The 26073-nt window shown below is 34.7% G+C and overlaps 2 protein-coding genes across 2 annotated transcripts in view; one reads left to right on the forward strand and one right to left on the reverse strand.

Moving 5' to 3' along the window:
• Window positions 1–9057, reverse strand: part of in (protein inturned) — a 29844-nt gene extending 20787 nt beyond the window's left edge. Inside the window, exons 1-7 of the mRNA XM_071585502.1 lie at window positions 8658–9057; window positions 8428–8573; window positions 7434–7883; window positions 5562–5647; window positions 4104–4175; window positions 1367–1644; window positions 10–99 (exon numbers count right to left, since the gene is read on the reverse strand). Coding sequence (XP_071441603.1) covers window positions 10–99; window positions 1367–1644; window positions 4104–4175; window positions 5562–5647; window positions 7434–7883; window positions 8428–8573; window positions 8658–8854 — 1319 coding nt within the window. The 5' untranslated portion in view covers window positions 8855–9057. The remainder of the gene's footprint in view (window positions 1–9; window positions 100–1366; window positions 1645–4103; window positions 4176–5561; window positions 5648–7433; window positions 7884–8427; window positions 8574–8657) is intronic.
• A 92-nt stretch (window positions 9058–9149) lies between these two features.
• Window positions 9150–25423, forward strand: LOC139687828 (26S proteasome regulatory subunit 6B). The gene is made up of 8 exons (XM_071585141.1): window positions 9150–9198; window positions 9368–9460; window positions 9535–9721; window positions 12435–12581; window positions 12905–13108; window positions 17081–17325; window positions 17496–17720; window positions 24998–25423. Exons 1-8 carry the CDS (start codon window positions 9166–9168, stop codon window positions 25109–25111), a joined length of 1248 nt encoding a protein of 415 aa, XP_071441242.1. The 5' UTR covers window positions 9150–9165; the 3' UTR covers window positions 25112–25423.
• Window positions 25424–26073: the final 650 nt, after the last annotated feature.

Consider the following 26073-nt stretch of genomic DNA (forward strand, 5'->3'; position numbering starts at 1 on the left):
TATACCTACCAATTATCGGGAGCAGCAACTAAAAGGACCTCCGGCCCATCTGAAGCATACACAACATGAGTTTTTTGCCCTTTAAGCAATATAGTTGAACTGCACAAATGAAAAAGAGATTTTGCTCATTAAATTAAAGAGAAAAAATATGCATCTTTATTAGTGACATGTAAAATGGAAAGAGCCCAAACCAGACTTTCTAGAGTGATGTCTCAATCAGTGCATAAACACTTTATTTCTGGGAAGCATCCAACATTTTTTATATCTTTTTTTCCCACAAAAACCTGTAATTCATTACCAGTTCCAAAATCCTAGTGAAAATCATGCTCCCATATGTCGCTCAGGTAACATGAATATGATAAAATGTTTCCAGAAACAAACAGAAGGGAATGATTAGCATGGATAGAAAATATACTGATTATTTTTAGTATTAGGCATAAATGAGGGAAGATTAACTTAGCAGATTCCATTAGAATTTTTATTTAGCACGACCATGGTTCAATGGCAAGGCATCATCACCCAATGCAGATCAAGACAGTGCGGTGGCTAGCGTACTGGCTTCCCACCCTGAGGGCCTGGGTTGCCAAGCAACAAAACCAAGGCCGTACAAAATAAAAATTATAGTGGAATCTGCAAAATTAGTCTTCCCTCGTTTACACCTACCATGAAAGACTTCCCCAAGTAACACCTGAGTCAGTGTCTTATATTTTTAGTATGCTTCTTTAAATAACACATTCTGAACTACCAACCCTAATGCTGATCTGATTAACATTGTTTGCTTTTAGCCATTCTAGTATAGAATTTAAAAAATTCCTACCAATGTACAAGAAATATTCCCCACTGAAATAGTGCCATCACAAGAACTAAATAATGTTGCAATAAGCAAATCTGTTAGTGCCTCACAATCTGTAAGAGGTAAAAGACAGTGTGCCCTTATAAAAAATACCATACTATCCATAACCTGAATAGAAAAAAAATGGCAATACCAAGTGAAGCCAATCACGTGTTACCTTACACAATATTGTAAAAAAGTTAAGGAAGCATTCTCAGTCTTGTAAGCAGGAGAATTTTCATCATATTCCAGTCACTTTCATGTGACACTGGTTACTCAATGCACATATTACTGGGATATTTTTCCTGACTGTATATCACCACACACTTCACATAACTACAACCAAAGTCTTGAACCTTACTGACATTACACAGCTTGCTAGTCAACCCACCAGCCATAAAAGAACTGCATATTTTTGGTACATTTTCTATTGCATAAACTTTGAATAATACAATTATGTGCCATTTTTATACATCTGAGAGCCTTTTACTCTTTTCTCAACTTAATTCAAAGCTTAGAAGAAAAAATACCCACCTGACAGGAGAAGACTGTGCTACTTGAGGAACCAGTTGGTTTAGAGTAAGAAAGGTGCCCCGCAAGGCAGCAAGAGCATTCGTTTGAGGATCTGGAGGGTAGCAATATATGACATCACTGAATTCATCTTCTTCGCCGCTTGTATTTATCTCTTGCCCTCTCTCCCTTGTGGGGAAGGTCAGGTACAGAAGGCCAACTGGTAGAGTCATCATAATGGACCGGATATCATCTGCTCCAGATCCAATAAGAGTTCGCACCAGCTTGGACTGCTCCAAAGGCTTGAGGCAAAGATAATTTTTTACTTATGAACTGGCATTCCACTAGTTAAGGTAGGTTTTGGATGGAACCTGCTTATATAAAGGTCAATGATACATTTACTTGTCTCCCCAAACAAAAGACAACCTGACATCCATCACTACAATAAGACCCTCCTCAATTCTACATGCTTCTTTCCTCCCTTCATTCCATCCACATGCCTATCTTATTTCTGTCCCTTCCTCACTTGTCTAACATTCTCCCCTTTATCACAGTCTTCAACATCCCATTGTCAATCAGAATACTCTCCATCCATCTTTCTTGCCTCCTTTGGATTTCTCCTAAAACTCCCCTCTCCTGCCCTACCATGTCTAGAACTCCCTCATTTGTGTTCCTTTCTGTTCATTTCATCTTTTCCATCCTTTCTCACACCCACATTTCAAAAGCCTACCATTGACACCTATCATCTTATGTCAATGAACATATTCCCCTATCGTTCAAAACCATCCTGCATATCAGAGCTTAGACAAGCTGTTTGTAAAGGCAACATGCATTCAATAAAAAATTTACAATACCAAGTATAACAATGAAGAATAATAAAACTCAAAGAAAGCAATAAAATATTTCACACTATTAAAACATATACTTGGTAATATACTCATATGTAATGATGAAGTCATAGCTTATGGCACCAACACAGGAGGACCATCTTGGAAGGTTGACTACAAGTGCTTGAATGGGTGAAGGGAGCTAGTTTGGGAAAATCCATAGTTGGACAAGGATTCTTCAATGGCTAACATGAGAATGCAGCATGGTCTCAAGTGGGTTAGGGGAACTGACGATCAGGAATATACAGCAGGGGCAAGAAAGCTCGACAAGATGAGTGAATTTCCACATGGTCCAGCAAGGGTTCCTTGAGTTGGCATTTGTGCCCATCACTTCCTCTTAACTACCCCACATCCCCTTCTAATACTTCCATGCCAACTTTCTTCACTCTCTCGTGAATTGAATCGCCTTAAACTATGAATTCATCCATACACTTAATTTATTTCTTCTAAGTTTTATTTTAATCACCAAGATTATATTTTGATACATACATTAATGCCTGATACCTTTATCTGACTTAAATACTCATGTAGTCGTATTTTAAAAATTATTATATTATGATTAAGAGTTGATGACTGCTTATTGATACAGAAAAACAATTTAAGATCCAAGGTCTTAATATATTCTTCTCCTTGAATGGATTACAATGTGCCCAAGGTTTTGGAAGCCAGTTGTAATATTAAATATGCTTCCATTTACCTTTTATGGCATAAATCTTTCTTTTGATCAAGAATGATTCAAGATCATATGAATGGAAGGCCATAAGTACTACTATTGACTCCATTCAAAATATTAAAAATTGTCTCAAGTGTGTCAAGATGAAAATGCAAGCTTTCCTTGATAACTGGTAGGATAACAATTTTTTCTGAAAACCCCTGCATTGGCTTCTATACTGGTGAAGTAGAAAATATGAATATTTTGATTATATATGTACTAGAGTGATGAGACAATAAATTTGGCTTTAAAACAGCCAATTTCACAGAACGATTAAACTTTTTATATTTTCATAATAATTTATTTTGGCACCACCAGTTTCTACACACAGGTACAAATCATCAGGTACATCATCAACTGGTACAAAATTTCATCATATGGCCAGGAAATATATACCAAATACCATTTGGATAATGAAAAAAGTTTTGTAATATACGCAGCTTTTTTCGATATTCCCTTGTCCTTGGCAAAATTACAAGCACAACTGTAGCCCCCTATGGCTTTCCCCTCTCCTTTTGTAGCTTCACCCATCCCGCATCAATCACTCCATTATCTACTATACTCCCAGAGCAATAAAAATTGTTATATATATATATATATATATATATATATATATATATATATATATATATATATATATATATATATATATATATATATATATATATATATATATATTATGAACCCTCTCACTTATCTCTCTCCCCTTTTCTTCTACACAATCCACACCTCCTCCCAACCCCTCCTCTTCTACACTTCTCGTCTTCTCCCTTCCCCCATCCCATTTCATCCTCTGTAACCCACCTCCCCCTCTAAGAAATAGTAAACATATTTCCCACCCATGATGTGAATTTTTTTCCCTCATGATGTTGCCTATGCTTTGAAACTTGGAGTATCAAAATAAATTTATTGTGAAAATATGAATTTTCACTTTCAGTTACCATGATTTTTCATAAAGTTGAGCCTGAGACCATTGAATTTAATAGCCAATTACTTTTTTACTAAGATTAAGATATTGGGGTAATTTGCTGTCAAAGAGGTAAATCAATGAGTAATTAATGTGAAGTGATCATTAAACGAGAGCCAAATAACAGTTTTTATCATGAAAAGATCAACAATCATTGATTCCACAAAGCAACAAATTAATTAATGTCCTATTTACCTTTGACTTCATCCCACGAGGTAAATCTGCTGTAACATCACAACCAGCAACCCTTTGCAGAGTGAGCTTTAACTAGTAAAAAAAAAAAAGATTTTCAAAGTTAAATTATATTGACAATAATTGTATATTCTATGAAAATATAGACTTGATAAGATGGATCTAAATTCAATCTGAGAATCTTAGAAAATATATGTATACCAATGTCCCACAAGTCAACAAAAACCAAGAACTTTTTGCAGTAAGTAAACTGAGTCTGAAGTGGACATTTTTATCACTGAAATACCAAGAATAATCTCTTAAACAAACTCCTTGATGAAAATGTGCTTGTGCACATTCTTCAAAGAGAACGAGAGAGGAAGATAGAACAAGAAGGGAAGAGTGAAGCCATGCTGTGATAGTTTATTCTCCTTTGCCCCAGAGCACCCATTCGGAGGGTAACAGTATTGTGATGATGGTCCATCAGATGTAAGTTTATCGCTGGATCTTCAGGAATACTTTAATAAAGGGGGCAGCCCTGTACACGTATTTATTCAAAGAAAGCTAGCTTATTTTGTTGAGTATTATTATTCTTGGAAAGCATTTTTAAATGAAAAGCAGTGGTAAAGTTGTTTAGTACATACTTTAATGTACGTGCTTTTTTCTAAGCATATTTACAAAATTGAAATGTACCTGTATTTTACCCTTTTCTTTGTGTTTGACAACTTCTACACCTATATGATATGTATGGTCAGTGGACAACAAAAATATTATTATTAATAGGCTGCAGCAGACCATTGAGTCCCAAGGTAAAAATTTCATCATCATGCTAGATGGTGATAACCCTAATTGGGAGGAGTACAATGGTTCCAACATAGTGAATACAGCTAAAAGAGCTCTATCACACTCAGTGATAACAAATATGGGTCAAACACAAACTAGCATGAGAAAAATTTTAAAGTAGAGTAAGACGTTTGTAGAAAAAGTAGTTCCGATTAAATTCGGATATTTCTTAAAACATAGAGTGAGTTTTCAAACAGTAGGAATCCTTAACTTTGATACATCTTAATAAGGCTGGTGTATATGTATCGGAGCTAAGGTATGGAATATCTATCACAGCCGAGGATTATTTTGCTGTCTTCTACCTTTGGTGAATAAATTTTGTTATTTTTATTCACAAGCAATAAGATGTTTTTTGTGTTATGTTTTTACCTTTTTATTTTCTCTTCCTTAGCTTTTACTTAATCACATTTCATTTTCTTGATTCTAATAAAAATCTACATCTCATTTTAAATAAATTATAACTTAACCTTTCATTATTTTAAAAGAAGATTTATGTGAATTAATTTGTGACAACTTTTCATTAAAAAAGCATGGTAGTTACCAATTTTGCGAATGAAATTAGTGGCTCTACACATATCTAGCCTTTTATGCACCTATGGTTGCATACATACGCTCCTAATTAATAATTATTTTCCTCACCGTGCATGAAGAAATTATACTGGAAAGGAAGCGATCAATGGTTTTGAACGTAACCTCAGTTCCATCAATTTTTCGCAGCCAATCCCCTGAAATACAAATATAACCTTTAATATACATGGAATTTTATTTATTATACATTTATATTATTATAAATTATTTATTATTATATGCATATTTATAATATATTTAAAACCCAGTTGTAACTTTGTTACTATTCTTTTGGTGAATTGTATAATTTATTTTTAAGTTTAGCTTTTGGGACTCTCAGCAATGCTTAAAGCTAACAACTGCATCTACCAAGTTAAAGATGGAGATTTATCCTCTACTGACATATTTATTGATATCCAAAGGCTGGAAATGTGGATACAGAGCATTTTGATTAGCAATGGACTACTGAAGACTGTGATACAGGGGAGGATATTAGGCAGTGAGGTAAGGATAGGAAACGGACATGCCAGTTGGGCGGAATGATAGGAGATAGGATGTATGCAGAATTAAAGAAGTATTATTTTAGGGTAGGGTGTCTGTATATCTTGCTACAGGAGGCTAAGAAGTATATGTGTCTTCAGTCTTTGTCCATCCAAAACCAACCTAAAATGGTTAGCTAGCACTCGTGAATACAAAAATGTGTAGTGTTAGGGTCCATCCAAAACTTACTCTAAAAAGGTACATTAATAATAATCAAGTCCCCTAAAATCATGTATTGAAAACAAACACTCACTGAGGGATAACCAAAAACCATTTATGGTAAATTAAGGTTATTTCAGGTTTTGGTGCAATATTTTATAGAGATTGGTGACTAAGAACAGCATTATTAAAAATTAATTTACTAAAGTGTGAAGTGGATCATGCCTCAACAATATAACAAGAAGTTAGGGCCTGATGACAAAATGCTGAAGAAATGCTACGATAAAGATGAGGATAGATTGGTTATCAATGGGGAAACTTGATGAGGTTCTCTTAGGTTTCCAGCGGGGAATAGTGATCAGCAGCCAACATTTTGATGGCTTACCTTGCCATCGTTCTCAGGGCTTCAATGGCAGAGTTAGCCAGTGGAACATAGGCAGTTGATTACTTTACTCTGCTGGAAAGCCGAGAGAACTTGATCCATACCATTGGCCAAAAAGCACCAGATATTTCAATAAGGAAATAATCGAGTTCAATGTGCCCTTTATTACCAAGAACAGATGGATAAGGACAGAAGAAGTGCTAAAGATTATGGCCAACATAAAATGCTTTCAGATGAGTCTTGGATTGGGATTATTTCTTCTTGCAGAATGGGGATTTCCCAACCAAGAAAGGATACATGGAAAATGGTCAATCCTTATTTAATAAATAAAGGAGAGTTGTAAAGAAGTTTCAGAACAGCGATAATCACACTGAAAAGAGCTGATTTAAATCAATTGATAAGAGACATTTTAGAGGCAACAGTCTGGTTTTCTATAAATACCAATGGGCATAGAACAGGAATATCTTACGACACTAACGATGAATACTTTTAAAATCTTGAAAGAAACATTTTTGATATCCCTGCCAGCAACATGATAAATTATGATGAAATTAAGGTGACAGATGATCCAGGTATGTCTTCAAAAACAAAAGTTTTCTCCACAGCAAGACATGTCTGCATTATGAACTTTATTCGAAAAACATTGCAATGCCAAAATTTTCAAAAAAATACTATACACCTCATCCACTTCAGTCCGGCTGATGGTAAGCCAACAACATGAGTTTTGGGCTATGACTACAGGGAGAAAGACATTTTCTTAAATACTTAAAACATATATTTTTTAGAAAAAATTAAGCAAAGCTTATATTACATTAGAATGTGTTGCAAACTGGTATATTAGAGAAAATTAACTTCATAATCACCTATTTTTATGCTCCTGTTTTTTATAGCTTCCCCATCAGGTACAAAACCAGCAACCATGATGCGTTCATCCACAAACACTGGCAGCTCGCCTTCAGTCTCACCAGTTGTAGTAGATGATGAGGAAAACACACCTGGTACAATACCTAACAATGTCTCACACAAAGTAGCCCGTCTGCCCAAGTTCCTTCTTCCAGGATCCACAAGTAAACCAACTTCTCTTGCTTCCCCCTCTTGTGAGTCACGAAATGTAACCTTGTTTCCACCTCCACTACTCTGAGCAGATCCCCTATTTGGCCACACATTACTGTTATGGCTACTACCCCTAGTACTAGCATTTCTAGCTGAATTTTCAGACCTAGAATTGGAAGCAGAATGCCATCCTTCCCTGAACCAGCCTTTCAACTTCTTATTCGCTCTTCTCTTGTATGAAATAAGTCCAACCAGCCTCCCTGTCCACGAATAATAAAGGAATTGGTAGAGCAATTTTGAAACGCTTACGAGATAAATAGCCAACAAATATAAATATGAAAATAACAAATAAAGTATGAATGATGAAAACACACTAAGACAGTAAAAATCAGGGGTATTACATTGAAAAATTAACCGCAAGCAATTTGGATGCAATGAAATTACATGCTGTCAAGAATTTGATTTTAAATTGACAAATCACCTCTGATTTTGCAAACAGCTCTAAAGGCGGGACGTAATAATGGAGGGGACTTTAGTAGCCGTTCCTCTCCATATACACTTGCATTGAGTTGATCGTGCCTTTAAAGAGTTTGGCGCTCCTATTGTTGTTTCCGGACTTTCTTTACAAAACTTTACACAGCCCTTTCATTTCAAAGGACTTAATGATGTGTCACTAACGGGACCACTATAGTAGGAGTGGAAAATAATGAGGTACATTTGTCTCGTCAACCGAGATGATTTTCTGTCAACTTATTGCGATAAACCTTTGCTTGAGGAAAACATGTCAGAACGTTCTGTAAATACCTGCAGGCGTTTTAGTTTTTGAAGAGGAGTGGCCTTTTTTAGTGATGTCTTCTGAAACCTTTAAGTTAGGGACCAATGGTACATTAGATTCCACGTAAAAAACATCACCTCTTGAGTCCACAGCCGTTTCCCACTCAATGTCTGACCTAATGAAAAGTTGATGGTGATTATAGTTAGACATTACATTCAATTAAATAATTAATATTTAACTAGATTTTGCCAATAGTTACTTATGCTCATCGTAGTCTGAATCTGTGCAAGAATACGAACTGCAACTCGATCCAGAACTGGAGTCATCCCACCAGTCATGATTACGTCCAGAAGAGTCTTCTTCGTCAGTTGTTGAGCCACCATCTCCACGGCATGGCTTATTACGAGAACCCAAATTTCGAGGCAAAAGAGCCTCGCTCTCACACAAGTCATCCATGACTCTACATACGAGATCTCACAAATTACAACTCAAAACTTAAAATACAGAATGTTTACATTTTATTTCACTACTGAAATGCTGCTTTATTTTTAAATTACACAAAGGTTCCATATTCAGACGGCCTAATCAATAAAAGTATTTTAATACAAAAAAATTCACATTTTGGTCTACGTGAAAGAACAACAAAATACCAAACACAAAACAAACTCTTGAAAACGAACGCGGTAACGCCTTCTATTTATTTTCACGATTTTGCATTCTACAGAAAGTTGATGCTCTTCTGTTCATGACATACAAGAAAAGGTAAAATGGAAGAAGTTGTGGTTGCTATCCCGGAAAAAGTAAGTTACTGTTAAAGGTGTTAAACTCGTCATTTCTTGCTAGAATTCATGTGAAAGTAAAGAGCTTTTTTTTAGAAATGTACATCATATTTAATATTTCCTCATGTGAGTGATGACTTGTTCCTTCTGTAACCTCAAAGCCTGACAATTTGAAATATTGAATTTTCAGGAAGAAAATAGCCCCGAAAGTCGTCCAAACGTTGGTTCGACTACAACCTCGAATGAAGAACTAGATTTAGAAGATTTGTACACCAAGTACAAAGTAAGTATAACATAATAAATTTATATGGTCGTACGCGTAGTTATGTACTAGTCATGGTTTGTTTTCATTTTTAGAAATTGCAGCGTCAATTGGAATTCTTGGCTGTTCAGGAAGAGTATATCAAAGATGAACAGAGGAACTTGAAAAAAGAGTATTTGCATGCCCAGGAAGAAGTTAAGCGTATTCAGAGTGTGCCACTAGTAATTGGTCAGTTCTTGGAAGCAGTAGACCAGAATACAGGAATAGTTGGAAGTACAACAGGTGAGAAATATCTTTTGCTATGAATTGGTTGGTGCTCACGGACGCAGTTTAGAGAAATAATAATTGTTATAATAGCTGAATCGAACCCAAGTTCATGGCATTGAATGCAAATAGTCACGCTTGTGTAAGAATGCCGCAGTTATAATCATCACTAAACGATACATGTAATTGAAATAGAAAACACTGGAACTTTTTGTACTGGCGGTTTAATGGGTGAGAATACTTCGTAAGAATATGACTCCGATGCCTGATCCTTATAAATTTGGGATAGGGCAAATTTAACCAAATGATTGACGAGGTAGAGGGCCACTTCTTTGATTTTTATGCCGTTCGCTATTGTTCGCCAATTCAGTTTTTTGTACTGAATTAACAATAAAATGCCTTGTTTTTTATTTCCCAACACTTCTCATTGCTTCCTTCCAAGAAGAGTAGTTTTATTGCTAACATTGTAGCTGTTCAAGCTACTTGTGAGTGCTTTATGTTGTATGCCTCTAGTTCAGTCGTGCTCGATTATTTGACTCGTAAATAATCATCATTGAACATATATCATTGGCCATGCTTTACTACAGCAATTGTGGAAAAATATTGCCGAGTTGCCGACAGTGAAACAAAAGTATTTTTTTGAAAATATTAAATATAGCCTCTTAGTTTCATTGCTGTAATGGCATAACGATGTCCTTCATATTATTTTTTGTCAAAAATGTGATCTGGGTAATATTTATCCAAAGTTAATATTACCTGTACATATTAGGTGTTAAAAAAAATGTTTTTTGCCTCTGGTCACCCCTATATTTATTTGGGAATAAGAGATGACATGACAGTCTTCATTAAGTAAACGACAAGGTATCACATAAGCCCTGTATCTCTCTGCAAATAAATACTAACCCATGTTAAATATAACATGGGTTATCTATCACTGCATTTTTTAGTTGTTTTTCAGTTTAAAATAATCAAAACCTGTAAATACTTCATTTTTCATTATAAATTTACTCCTAATTGCAATGACCAAAGAATTCACAACAGCTCTCAGTTGAATATGAAAGAGAAACAAATTAACATATTATTCTAATGAATCTGCATGTTACATTGAAATGTACTTACTAGTGTTTTAAATTTTAGTGAATACTGTTCAGATAATTGGGTGAGAAGTAAAGTTGCAGATCAAAATAGTAACAGAAACATCTCATATGAAGAAAGAATTGACATTGAGGGCGTCAGTCATGTTACAGTAAACTCCTGATTATCCGTGAGCAGTTGATCCATTTTTCAAATTATCTATGCTATTCTTTTCCTAGTACTTGGCGATCCTTAGTCAATATTCAGCCTTCGCTGGTCATTTGTTTTTTCCTGGCTATTTAATTGGTTTAACTCAGTAGGCTCAGTAGAATCCTCAGCTTTAGACAAGCTGTTTAAATTTTGGAGTGCTAAACCACCACTTCTTCCTTGGAGTTATCAAGGTAAGGGATTGCCCCTACCCCACCTTGTGTGAATTTTACATGCGATTGGGCTTCGTACACAGTGAGCTCTACCCTCACCTATCAAATTAACCATCAGATTGATTACTGTAGTTTTACATGATACACTTAGATTTAGAAGATATGGTTCTATACTTAATGTGGAGAATATCAGATTTTCTTCATCTGATGCATGTTGGGATCATCCCCAATTAGACACAATCATGTGCCGCATATGGTAACACACAGAGCGTGCATTTCTGTGGAGAGTATTCACATTTTGTTACTTAGGTGTTATTTCACAGTTTTTTGGGAAAAATAATTCAAGATGAAAGATTTAATATCAATGAAAGTTATTCATAAAATTAAATCCCATCCAATGTAAGTTTATTTTTCTAAGACAAATAAATACTCCAAATGTGGATTAACTTTCTATTCATATTATAGTCAACCTTTATGTCCTGGACAAGGCACCCTTTATCCTTTGTGTCATTACTCCAATGAAGTTATTTTTTTCTTTAAAAATAAGATAATTGGTTCTGGGAATCAGTTCAATCTCTCCATTCACCCTCCATTTCTCAACATCCACTCATTCCACCTCACTGAAATCATTTTACTTTCTCTCCATCCTTTCCACTTGTAGCACATCCTAAACAAATTGTTCCATCATGTGCTACACTGGAGATGTCACATCCAATTTTGCAAGTGTATGTACAGGGTTTATATTGACAGAAGGGCTGAACACAAATCAGTGTTATTTCAATCCATATATTGCTAGTATGCTCTACGGCACTATACCTCTAATGTATCTGATGGGGTTAGCGTTTTGCCATGGTGATTCAATTAAATTGCATATGCAGGTACTATTCTGCCTACCATATTTTTCTCTTAAATGGTACTATTACTTAGTGAGGTACTGGTGTTGTACCTTGCCAAATATCCCATCTCATGGCAATATTTTAATAATTAACCATTAGAAGATAATTTAACATTATTTTTTGTTTTTATGTAATTAGTTGTAGTAAACTTAGTTTTTTTTACCCTTGGAATTACTTTTTTATATCCCTGTATGCTCTTTTTAATTACAAGCTATTGTATTCAAATTTGTGGTAGCATTGTTTCTAATATTCTGTATAACCTTTTGAAAATGTTTTTAAAATGTAATGGAAATGTAAATCATCTTCCATTGATAAAAATGTGTCGATTATATGTTGCAAAGTTTCACCCTTCAAGATGATTTCCAATGTTATGTTTTTCAGGCTCCAATTACTATGTCAGGATTTTGTCAACAATTGATCGTGAACTTCTTAAAACCTCTGCAAGTGTTGCTCTTCACAAGCACAGTAATGCATTGGTGGATGTTCTTCCTCCAGAAGCTGACTCCTCAATTTCAATGCTGCAAGCAGGCAAGTTTTCTTACTGGACTTAAACATTATTTTATTTGTATACACTCTCAGGTGAGGTTATTCAGTCAGATAAAACATAAGCCCAAAACTGATCTTTGAATTCGACTTTTGGCATGATTTTTGTTTTCTCATGGAATAGAATTTCTTATGCCTGTGGTTCCATATGTTTTCAAACATTAGAATACAATTAACCCAACAGCTACTGTTAATTTTATAAATTGCTTACCTGTCCATAAGTTGCTCGACTTTCGCATTAGTATGTAATTCAGTGGCACATTATTCTTTGTTTTTGTATTTCATGAAATTTGTCTTATTTTATACAGATGAGAAGCCTGATGTGCAATACTCAGACATAGGAGGGATGGATATGCAAAAGCAAGAAATCAGGGAGGCAGTGGAGTTGCCACTAACTCATTTTGAGCTATATAAGCAAATTGGTATAGATCCCCCCCGTGGTGTGCTCATGTATGGTCCACCAGGCTGTGGGAAAACTATGTTGGCCAAAGCTGTGGCTCATCACACTACAGGTTGGTACAGTTCCACTCATATCCTTTTGTATGTGTTGTGTTGATTGTGTATTTAAGCCAACCGTTTAGAGAAAATTAAGGAAGGTGCATATAAGGGCTGTATTAAAGTGTGGGGAAGTGTACAGACTTCTCATTTTCGAACCTTCGTCTACATCCTGGAGACGGTTAATACTGATTTTATATTTTAATCCCTTGAGTAGCTTCAGGCATGATGTGGTGGAAGTCGAACATAATGAATAACAGATCGAAGCACTTTTCCACTTGATATTCACTGCCACTATCAAGTGGAAAAGTGCTTCAATCAGTTATTCATTTTAATCCCTTGTTAGATGTCGGGGGGTCGCGGTAGTCCAGGGGGTGGTACGTTGGACTGCTGACCAGAGGGCCCCAGGGTCGATTCCCGGGCAAGGCACTCTGGGCACCTGCAGCTCCACCCAAGCTAAAGTGATTTTTCGGGTACCAGGTCTTCCTGGGAAACCATAACCGGCACAGGGAAAGAAACTGGCCCTACCCTGATGTGTGAATTTTCACACGCCGTATAGGGCTTAGTACTGGGTGAACTCTGCCGTCACCTACCAAACCGACCTCTGGGTTGATTACTGTGTTTATGGTTTTATGGTTAGATGTCATGTGGAAGTTAAACTAATGTCCATTGGATATAACATTGCTTCATATTTGTCTCTTATCTACAGGTTAAATTACTGCAGTAAGGGAGGCTTATGGCAATCATATGGTCAGAATCTTAAATAAAAATATTTAGAAAATTTATTTGTTCAAACATTGCAGTGATGCCTGCCTATCCCCATGGCCTTTTTTTGCTTTCAATTCCCTTGATACCCTTTCTATCTCACAATCAACTATGCCTGGTCCTAAACTATCCGAATTTATATTTTATTCTATTTCTATGTTCAAACTTGCTAAAAGTCTAAATATCTAAATGTATGTCCCATGTGTATTCATTCCGTCTCACTCAAATCTTACCGGCTTCAATTAATAATTTTCCTGCCATACCTTAAATAGCGTGAGCAAATATATACTACTCTTGTATATAGTTCACTTCTTTCTTTGCCTTTGAGGCCTGAAGTGTAAGTTTATGGCTAATATTTATTTTGTCGTCTGTTTTTAAAAATGGTGTTTGTGTGTGTATACATTTATTGACACACCCATACATATATAGTTCCTGGAAGATGAAGTTTTAATTATTAAATGGGCTGACTATTAAATTTATTCTTCATTAAAAATTGTATGTTGTTCTTTCTAAATAGCATAGTAATAAGTTAAAATCTTTTAGTTTAAGAATATAAGACTAATTGAAAATTGGCAATGCAAGACAGTTGAATTATCAGTTTTATTTTATTTGTATCGGAGTAAGATCATTTGAAACTAAATTTTATTTCAACCGAATAATTGAAAAAACCCTAAAGGACCAAATAGAAAAATAATTCCTATTATTTTTGTTAAGATTTGTAACTTACCTCAGCTTCTTGTTCCAGGGCCTAAGGATGAAATTCAACTATTCACTTACTAAACAAAAACAATTAAAGATTCTCTATGTGATTTTCTTGCATTTTCCCTTAGTATGTTTCCCAAACATCCAGACCCTACTAACTTACTTTCTCTCCACGGAAAATGATAGATTCATTGCAAATCATTAAAATATTTTCACCAAAAACATTTTGAGCGACTTACACTTTCTTAACAATATTAATTTCTAATTTTCCCTGTACCTCTGAGCACAGTAACTAGCAATGATATTTCTCTTTATATATCTGGCATGACAACAATCCTTTTCATAAATTTATTGCATCCTCAATGTGTTTTCTAAAGGTCAAGATATAGCTATGTTATAAGGGCAGTCCAGTGAAAACTGAACACCCAGCAAAACACTACGTCCATGTGTAAGGTGGCAACACTGTTATTACATATCACTACTGACATTGCTGTGGTAGGAGAATTACGTGGTAACAACTCACAGGTGCACGCAGTTGTTGGGTTGGGTCCTTGTTGGTGTGCGGACTAGTCTAGTTTGTTCATCCGTTAGGTTTTCATTTGACTGCCCCTTATATTTTCTCACTAAAGAAATGGTAAATTAACTCCAAGCCTATGATATCCTTGGGGACCAGATAGTTCAGCATAGTCTCTTTTGTGTAGATTATTATTTTTAACTGCTACAATAATTCTTGGTACAGTATTCCAGCATATTATCATGAATAGCATCACTAAAAAGGAAATTAAATTCGCTAAAAAAATTGTTGAGAATATGTATTTTGAGTCTGTGATATTTCAAAACTTATTGCTAAAAGTAGCTATCTGTTAGGTGTACAAGTATGAAATGCAGATTTCAGGTAACCAATGGTGTGAAAATACAGTTTGTGGTATTAAGATTTGGTACTTATGCCATTTTTTTTAACCATCAACGAGTTTCAGATGCACACAATTAATAAATTGAAGAAGTGTTTGCATAGTGTTGTGTTGCTATGTCCAATATGTTGAAATTAATACCAAAGAAAGAGCATTTGCGGATAGCATTAATTTTTTGTTTTCATTTAAAGAAAACTGCTGCAAAATCATACTGATTACTTTGAGAAGATTATGGTGAACATGCTTTATCACAAGATGAGTGTAAACGATGTTTTCAACATTTCAAAAGTAGTGATTTCAATGTTGCAGACAAGGAGCAGGGAAAATTGCCAAAAAGGTACAATGAGGTGGAATTGCCAGCATTGTTGGATGAAGATGATTCATGAACACAAAAGCAACTCGCAGAGCAATTAAGTTGTGGTCAACAAGTTGTTTCCAATCACCTACAAGAGATGGGAAAGATTTAGAAGACCAGCAGATGGGTACCACATGAGTTGAACGATAGGCAGATGGAGTGGCACAAAAACAAATTTTTGCTCGTACGATTCAAAAGGAAGTCCTTTTTGCATTGTATCGTTACTAGGGATGAAAAGTGGATTTATTTTGAAAATCCCAAGTTCAAAAAATCATGGGTAAACCCAGCCGCACCATCCTTATCAACTGCAAGACCAAATCTCTTTTACAGAAAGATGATGCTCTGTTTAGTGGGACCAGAAGCATGTGATCTATTATGAGCTATTGAAACCAGGTGAAACAGTTAATACTGAATGCTACCAACAACAATTGTTGGATTTGAGCCGCTTGCTGCTTGAAAAAAACCAGAATACCAAAAGAGGCAACACACGGTAATTTTTCTTTATGGCAATTCTCCATCACATATGGCAAAACTGGTTCACTACACGTTGGATGCACTCAGCTAGGAAGTTCTACCCCAAGCATCTTTTTTACTAGACTTTGCTTCTTCCGATTACAACTTGTTTGCATCGATGGGTCGCACAGATCTTGAGAAGCGCTTTAGTTCGTATGAAGATGTGAAAAAAATGGCTTCATGAATGGTTGGTAGCAAAATAGAAAGATTTATACAGGCTTAGTACGCACAAATAAGCCAAAAATTGGGAAAATGTCTAACTAGCAATGGAGCATACTTTGAGTTAAGCTCTTTTTATCATTCTTCTGAAAAAAAAATTTTGGAAAAAATCTGCATTTCATACTTCTACACCTGGTATTAGAAATCATGATTTCAAGGTGCCATCTAAAAATAGTGAATGGTAGATTAAAAAGAGCCCACACTTTATAGCAGTCACCAAAGTGTATGCATACAAACAGCATAATGATAGTGGCAAAATTTTCATCATGAAATGTTTGCATTAACATCGCTCTATAACTAATGCTTTATGAGAGAATGGTCTTCAGAGAAAATATAGTGTAAATAATATTCCCTATCACTTCCAGTGTTATCGCACCTTCAACCTAAAATACTCTGTATGCCCACACATTCATACTAAAAGTTGCAATGTTAGGAAGAGTAAATATTCAGTAAAGTATTGTTTCATGTGTAAGCATCTTAATTGGTCTATTGAAACTTCATTACTCAATGTCTTCTTGTTACAGCGGCATTCATCAGAGTTGTAGGATCTGAATTTGTGCAAAAATATCTTGGTGAAGGCCCAAGAATGGTCCGTGATGTATTCCGATTGGCAAAAGAGAATGCTCCTGCAATTATATTTATTGATGAAATTGATGCTATTGCTACAAAAAGATTTGATGCTCAGACTGGTGCTGACAGGGAAGTTCAGCGGATCCTTTTGGAGTTGTTAAATCAGATGGATGGCTTTGATCAAACCACTAATGTCAAGGTTAGTGTTTAATGTGGTCAATAATATTTTGGCATCATGTAATTGATATAATTTCATATAAATGTGGCACCTATAATTATTGGAAAAATTATGTTTTGGTAATTTTGCTACATCACGCACTCATTTTGAGTACGATCATTAAAGTATTTTTGTGTTTTTGTGGTATTTAGGTTATTATGGCTACAAACCGTGCTGATACTTTGGACCCAGCTCTCCTTCGACCTGGTCGACTTGATAGGAAGATTGAATTCCCACTTCCTGACAGAAGACAGAAACGTCTCATTTTCTCTACCATTACCACGAAAATGAATTTGAGTGATGAAGTGGACCTTGAAGACTATGTGGCACGTCCAGACCGCATTTCAGGGGCTGATATCAATGCCATCTGTCAAGAGGTAAAAAGTGATCATCTTTCTTTTCGGTGTACAACCATAAACCTCCTGAATGATTTTGGGCTGCTTATTTTTAGTTTTGTTTTGAAAACTTGGAATATCCCATTGAATTTAATGGTCTTGGGCTCAACTTTGAGAAAATTCATGATCACTGAATGAGTAAACCTTGTATATTTTTACAATAAATTTATTTGTGTCATGTTAGTGTTCCAATTAATGTATTGTGAAAATGTGCATTGGTTACTCATTCAGTGAAATCTTCCACTGTTGTAAATGATTTCCTCTGATCACAAAAGTATTGCAATGCCTATATGTAATATTGCCTAGTCTTTGAAATGCAGGAATTTGGTGAGAATGATTAAATGCTCTTGATAGTGTAACAAATAACCAGGATTTGTGTACACTTTCTAGAAAATTGTTCATGAGCTCAATTGCATACATTACTAGTGACTTTGCATGCCTGCAGTTCAATTTCTAAGTGGGGACTGCAGGTGGGCTTAACTGTTAATTTCCCAGGCAGTTATTTTGAATAAAACTCCAATGAAGTTAGTCAATTCCTATCTAAAATTGGGTCAAGTGACATAGAAAGAACATTTTGAAAGATGGTGCGGTCTAAAATCTGTGCATCTTTTATCTAAATATTTCATAATCTGCTAATTGTTGGCAAAATGAAGAGGAGGCATATACTAGCTCCATTCCCTAGCATTGATTTTATTAGTTTTTCCCAATTAACTCAATGAAACACCTTTTCAAAATCTACAAAGCAGACAAATACATCCTCATTGTGTTCTATGTTACTCTCTGTTAGTGACCTCGTTACTGAAATGGTATGCATGCCTCTCCCCTTCCTGAACCAAAACTGACCATCCCATAATACCATTTATCCTGAGAACCACTTTAGCAAAACCAAACTTACTGTTCCAACGAAATCTTCCAGCCAAGTTGCCCCTCATGAATGCTATGAATTAGTCCAAAAAAGTCTTCTGCCCATGTTTCCTCCCTTCCTAAACCTTTATGTAGTTCTGCAGGAATGAGGTGTACCCCAATACCTGGTATGATTTCAATTCCCTTAATGCAATTCTATTGCCATGAAATATGCCTGGATCTAAGCTATCCTCATATAAGGCCAATTTTCTAGGTCTAAGATTGCTTGCCAAATGTTTTTGCTGTATAGCTCCTCAGTATAGTCTTTCCATTTCTCTTGGATCTTCTTTGGTTCAATTGATGATTTTCCTGACATCTTTGATCGTTTTCACAAATTTCTCCTGTTTCTTCCCGGCAGTGCTTTTGTCTTCCTGCCTAGTGCCCCAATTTCCTTGCTCCGAGTCTTCCGCCACATATCTTTTGCTTTCTTTGTTATGCTCCTCAGTTTATTATCCAGTTCTTTTTACTTCCTTTTATCTTATTATTATGTTACATTCTTCCATTCCATTTTCACATCTATCTCTTTAATCATCTCACCTGTAATCAATGGTTTGGTTGTCCTTTTATAATCTTTTCCTGTAGTTTCGTTTGTGGCCTTCAATATCCCTTTTTTGATATATTCTTATTTTTCTTCGATCAATGGATAAATTTTGGAAATAAATGAATTTTTCTTCTGCTAGGTGTATGCCTATCAAAATCATTGGAGGGTCAAATGAAATTTTTGGGCTTCTCAACATAGTTGTAATGCTTCATTATGAAAGTATTGCCCCATTGATCTGATAAATTTCAAAGGTCCTTTGGTCAGCAAGCCAGTTTAATGATTTTATCCATGGTTTATACAATGACCCCACTAAAATCAAGATCTAGTGTCAATTCAATATATTTCAGAGAAGTTTTATTTTTTGAAATCTAACTTTTTCTAAGGTTTCAATGGGTAACATGTCTGTGGTCTTATGTAAATCTACCATGATCAGATAATACCCATGTCCTCATGCACCTCTGGGGTGTAAGAAGAATTGGCTTAAAGGTCTCATTTTGGAAATAGAAGTACAAGTTGATGCCCAGACATGAGAGTTTGGAAAATGAAGGATGACGTCATAAAAATGAGATATTATCAAATTAATTTAATCTAAATGTCATTCCAGTGACTTTTGGATGTCAAATTTGCAACTTTGGTTTGTGAAGCCAAAATCGTTTGATAATACAGTGGTGAGTTTATCACACTCGACTAGAGAGACACCTGAAAATAGTAAATTTAATGCAAATACTTTTCAATATTTATATTTTTCATGAAATATGATGAATTCTAGCAATGTAAATTAGAAATTTTTATCCCGACGGGATTCACTGGAAAACTTTTAATCTTGACAGGGAAACTATTTTCACCTACTGTTCACTGCAATTAGCCCACTCGCTGGTTTAATTTTGCTCTTAAATTAATTCGCGATGTGATGCGGTAGGTGTCCACTTTGTTCTTGAAGATGCCCTCAATGTCAGATTCATAGTATCAAGGTTTATTAGCATTCTCTTTACTAGAGGAGTTTTTTATGTTACAATACCAGGTTCCAGATAGTTCCTAAATGTTGGATCACTAAATCCCAGAACTCTCTAATAATAATTATCTAGCATGCTAGGGGACTCTCTCATCTCCTAGTGTAGGCAATTTTCGTAAACATGTTTTATTGTCTGCCTGTGAACTTAAGCAGTTGTAGTCCCACAGGGTTGAATTAGCGAGTGTTTTCTGGGTGAAATTTTTGGCAATGGTTTATAAGTTTTGGTATCCATAAAACACAAATTATTGTTCATACCAGTTACATAATATTTTCCTTATGCTGATAAAATAAACTGCACAATGATAGAAATTAAAATTTTGTTAGTTTATCATTATTCAAATTTACATGTGCAGATAGAATATATCAGGTGGCACTCAAGTCCGAAGTATTCACAAAAGATAATAAATAAAATCAGTCAGTGAAAAAAGTACATTTAAATGAAACTTCCAAACACAAATCTCTAGCACAAAGCAAGAAAATCCCCATCTCATTAACATCAATCAATCAGCAAGAAAAAAATAAAAAATTAAGCTATTACATATAATTTTACACAATACATCAATCAAATAATTACATAAATTGATTACATCTTTTCTTATAAGTATTCACTCTGTTAGGAAAGGGCTCCAATAGTTTTGCAGGTAAGGTGTTCCAATCAACAATTGTTTTATTTAGAAAAGAAAATTTTTTTATTCGTTCTTTGTGCCTGGCATTTTACCTTGAATTTGTGATCATTTCTCCCTATAAAATTTGGATATCCTGCCTCTTTCCCTAGATCTGCCCAAGCGCTCTCCCCCTTTCCCCCTTCAGAGCGTGGAACATTCCACAAAATCGGCTTATTTTTCTTCTACTTTGTAAAGATTCTCAGCCCAGCATTTTTAACATTTCAGACACACTCTTCATCCTCCTATGCTTCCCCATTACATATCGGGCAGCCTTTCTTTGTACCTCTTCCAGTTTTTTGATATGTCCTCCTTCGTGTGGGTCCCATACAAGTGATGAGTATTCTAAAATTGGTCTTACCAGGGTCTTATGTGCCTTTTCCATCCTCCCCTCTCTTACAGTCTTCAGTATTCTATCACCAATCAAAATGCTCTGCATCCACCTTCCATTTTGAATCATTTATTAGAACAACGGTGGTTAAATGGGACTTGAATGTCTTTCCTGTTAATTATAACCGTACCAATATGAAAGGTTTGGGCAAACAAAATATTATTTTGACCTAACTGGCAGATAAAAATCTTAGCTAACTGCATTGAGCAGTTTTGAAAGCAAGAAATGGATGAATACGTTAGAGGGAAGGACGATTGGGAAATATACGAATATGATCCTTCCTTCCACTGAAGAAGGTGATTGTAACAACAAAAGTTATAATTAATCCATATGAGTGAGTGTGAGTTTGCTTTTTTGTACTAAATGTTTTTGTTATACTTCCATATGTATTTGGTGGCCTTCTGTGGAAAGTAAGGTTTTGGATAGGCACAAACTGCACACATACCTGCATTTTTAGCCTTGCATAACTGTGCAAAGCATGACACCTCACACTACAATCAACTGTTCTTTAATTTCATATGCATTTTATCGCCCTTCATTCCATCCGACATTCCACCTCTCGCCTGCCACACACAGGTTGCGGGTTCGATTCCTGCCTAAGTGGGCTTCCATCTACCTAGGGCAATGATGTTTGTGATTGTCTGCAATTTATGTGTAATTTTTAGGGGTCAGGTGCAAGAAGGGACTATATAATCCCAATCTCACAGAATAAAGACATTAAATATTTAAATATCCATATACTTTTCCTACCCTTACATAAATTGCAAAGCATCCTCCCCTCTCTCACAGTCTTCAGCATTCCATCACTTATCAAAATGCTCTGCCTTTTGACTGGTGATTCACTTTTCTTTTTCCATTCTCGCATTTGTAAAGTTTCGAAATTTACTCCCATCATCGTCTACTACCAATTTTCTGAACAATACACAACCATGCTCCATATCAAAGTTTTCACTAGTCTCATATAAAACTCCTAACTAAATGCCTCTTTCATTAATCTCCTCCTTATGAAGATTCCATGCTTAATACGTTTCTTTTTTTTTTATATGCCTCCTACTTTAGCAATCTTGGTCATAGATACTACCAAGTCATGTAAAATGTTCAGTGTGTCGTCGGGTTGTCATAATGTTTTAAATTGGCAGACGTAATCAAGGTGGCTTTAATAGTATGTGATGACAATGCAAGTATTGTGCAACCCTTTACAATTCATAGATGTTTGTTAACAAAAGATAACACATCTATATGTAGAAGATTATTAAATTACATCTTTACAACAAGATTCTCATCAGTTGTCTTACCCGTCTTGTAAATATTAATGTAAACAAAAGGCAAACAATGAAGAAAATAACTGAAGAATGTAGAGATATTGCTGCTGGAGAAGTGAAAGTTAAGTACCTGTGAGAATACTAACACAGGCAAAAACTTTAATTTATTTTTCAAAAAGCTGTTTTTAATGGTGTGGAATTCTTATGGCTCTTATTGTAATTCTAGGCAAAAGTATTTCTATTGGGTAAGAATTGCACACTATATATCAAAATTAATGCATTGTCAATACAAAAGCATTTAAAGCTTCAAGCTTTTAAAAGCTTCCTAATTAAAAGCTTTTAAAGCTTTAAAATTTCAAAAGCTTCCTAATTATAAAACTATGTAATTTAAAATTAACTTCAGCTTTGGTTGTAGTCATTTGTTATTGATTCGAGTATCCTGTGGTAGTTTTTAAAGTAATTTGATCTACTTTCTCTTTTTTCAACGGCCTGGGTTACTTCTAGGTCATTAGGCATTTTTTCAGCCAGGAAGCATTCTATATTGCTTTAACGCTGTGTAAGATATGATAAAATATGTCCTGAAAATAGTTGATGGATGATTTGGGACTATTTTCCCCAATGTCTGCAAGCTTATACAGTAGTAATAGTCATAATAAATTCATAGGTTTAATTATATCCTGCAATCATTGGTTTAAAATGAGGCACCATTCTTACATGAAATTTTATTGCTGCATTTGTTCAATGCTCAAGGTAGATCGTGAGTAATTTTAAAGAATCTATTCTTTTTCTATAAACTTCAAGAAATAGCAATGTCAATTCATTCATGCATTCATTACATGATGGGTTTTTGAGTGTGAAACAAAAGTATTAAGGTCACAATGCTGTTGCTATTAATATAAGCACGGTATATTTGTATACCATCTTTCTGAGGAAGAAAATTTATTAGGAAGTTAGAAAAAATTTACTGTTGAAAAATTGCATAGTTTTTGGGAATTACAACTTGTGACTGATGCTGGAGTCATTTTAATTCAAAGTTTTAATTACTTCCATTCCTTTCCAATTATGGAAGGTTCAAAATGGTTCATCTGGTACATCAGAAGAAGTCCCTGACAATACTTTTGCATGTAAAACAACAGGAAAAATACCATAAAGGATTGTTTACTTGAAAAATCAAACAGGAAAACCTAAACATTTATATTTAAGATGGTGGTGCAAGTGTGGTGTATATGTTGTTGTGTAAGGAAGAGGCATAATCAGAAAACATAATACATGATATTTTAATGTCAGCATTGAGGCATAGAAAAAATTTTGGACAAGCTGGAAAATCCACCAACCTACCTCGTACAAGATAAATAAAATGCCAACTTGAATGCCACTTAATAATCATAAGAAATGAGTTTGTGAGTGCAGCTGTCTTTATGTGAGATTGTTTTGGATTATTTTTTCTGAATTAAGGTTTATATTCTGTTAAAAGTGACTACAATTATGAGAAATGAGCGTGTTATGCTGGATGTCATTCCTCTCTGACTGATAAGTAAGACAACTTCAGAGTAAAAATTGCCACCACCTCATACGTGGGCAGGTATTAAGCCCTGGTTTTATAATGTCTGGTTAAATCCAATGTTTAGATAATGTGAACGTTAACTCTAAAATTACAGGCATCAAATTTTATGAAAAAATAAGATTACTCTTTAGAGAATTTGATGAACACTATCTATCAGTAATTCAGCAGTTAAACGGTTGGTTTTTAATTTAACCGGCAGCCGTAGAACTGAGTTTTGGCCTTAACAGGAGGCTAAAATTAACCTTTATTAACCTTTTAGTGCCATGGTCACCGTGAGCTATATTGATGAATTTTCCCAAAAATGTCTGTATTGCTCTAGGTAACTCATTTCCTGATGGTTATAAATGTAAATATAAATTGAATAATACTAATGTTATGATTTTTTGTTTGCCATTAATTAAGATTTATTAAATTTCTGCAGTTCATTACAAATAATCTTTTTACTGATATTTTTCATTAATTCTTCGTGTCTACTTAAGATAGTCTGGCAATTTTTGCACAGAATTAAGCAATTGCACATGGCATTCATTGGGTTAACAAGATATCAAAACCTGGCCTAGGTGTTTTGCATGTATGAACATTTTTTGGGATTTCCCTATGTCACAGAATGTCATGTTCAGGCACTCTGTGACCCAGGGTCAGAGTGCAGTTTTGTAAATCCAAGTACGCTTAGGCTTACACATAAATGAAAATTTGTGGAAAATGTTGCCGTTCATCTAGAAATGCCTGGTTAGATGATATATATGCCTATACAGTTAAGGATGTTGTAGTATGTGGATTTTCATTGTGACCTGGCACATAATAATAGAATAAAAAAATATGAAGTGTAAGACCTTAATTTGGTGAGTTGCTGTATTGTAAGTTGATTTTAAAACTCTATGTTCGTGATAAATTTTGAGTAACGTAGGTTATTTTCATTTTCAGGCTGGGATGCATGCTGTCAGGGAGAACCGCTACATAGTTCTTGCAAAAGACTTTGAAAAGGGTTATAAGAATAACATAAAGAAGGATGAATCTGAACATGAATTTTATAAGTAAGGGATATGAAAGATTAAAATTTTGTTTATTTTGATTCTGTTTGAACACCCCATGTAATACATACAGAATTGCTAATTAAATTGGTGAACTTGTAATAAGTATCTAATTTTTCCAGATCTTGTATGCTCATCTGGCATATTTACAGATGAACCATTTTCCATGTGATAAAAGTTATCATGTTCATGGTAAGAACATTCAGGACTTCTGTCAAAAACCACATCTAAAACATACTACGTTAAGCTGCTTGATTTAAGCCAAGCTTTTTTCCTTCTATGAACCGAATAAGTTTTCAATGGCTCCAATATGAATTTTATATCTTTAAACAAATCATTCAAAAATGTTTCTAAGTTTAATATTAGATTCATTTAATAATTAATATTCTCCATAAAATCCCTGTTTAAAGCAGTATTAAAATATTACAAAAACTCATATTTTCCAAGTATCTATTTGAATTTGTTGCGGCTATACTTTATCTCGGTTCTATTGCATTTTTAATAAAGGTAGATAATGATAGCATTGCCCTGGGATCGTGAAATCATTTCTGTGAAATTTTTAAAAAGATATTGTCAAATCAGCTTTTTATGAAAAAATAACTAATGATTTCAGGGTGCTATCTGGAAATTAGTGAATATTAGACCAGGAAAACCACATTTATGTAGCCATTCTTATCTCCTGAATTGCACAAAAGTGTATTAGTTTTTCTCAAAGGATTTTTGTTAAAATTGCAAGATGTTGTCAAAATGATCATCACCTGCATCTATGTTATTCATCATGATATTTTCTTATCCCATTTCTTCCCTTCCTCATATTGCAAATTTTATCTTTTCATCAACCTTAAGTGTATTGAGACCATCATTAAAAAGTTTGTCTTTTTCTACTTTGTTATCCTATTTTGCTAAATTCAAATTTTTGATTGTTCTAATTTCTTTAATCCCCTTGAATTTGATTTTTAAAAGTTCGTC

Source organism: Hetaerina americana, unplaced genomic scaffold (genome assembly GCF_022747635.1).
Source record: "Hetaerina americana unplaced genomic scaffold, ioHetAmer1.1.p SCAF_2, whole genome shotgun sequence".
Taxonomy (NCBI): domain Eukaryota; kingdom Metazoa; phylum Arthropoda; class Insecta; order Odonata; family Calopterygidae; genus Hetaerina; species Hetaerina americana.

What these genes read in the sequence shown, in the direction of transcription:
- LOC139687828 (XM_071585141.1), top strand. Translation starts at nt 9,166, where the DNA reads ATGGAAGAAGTTGTGGTTGCTATCCCGGAAAAA. An exon ending in TGGTTGCTATCCCGGAAAAA is followed by an intron (nt 9,199 to 9,367) that starts GTAAGTTACTGT and finishes TTGAATTTTCAG; the next exon opens with GAAGAAAATAGCCCCGAAAG. An exon ending in ATTTGTACACCAAGTACAAA is followed by an intron (nt 9,461 to 9,534) that starts GTAAGTATAACA and finishes TTTCATTTTTAG; the next exon opens with AAATTGCAGCGTCAATTGGA.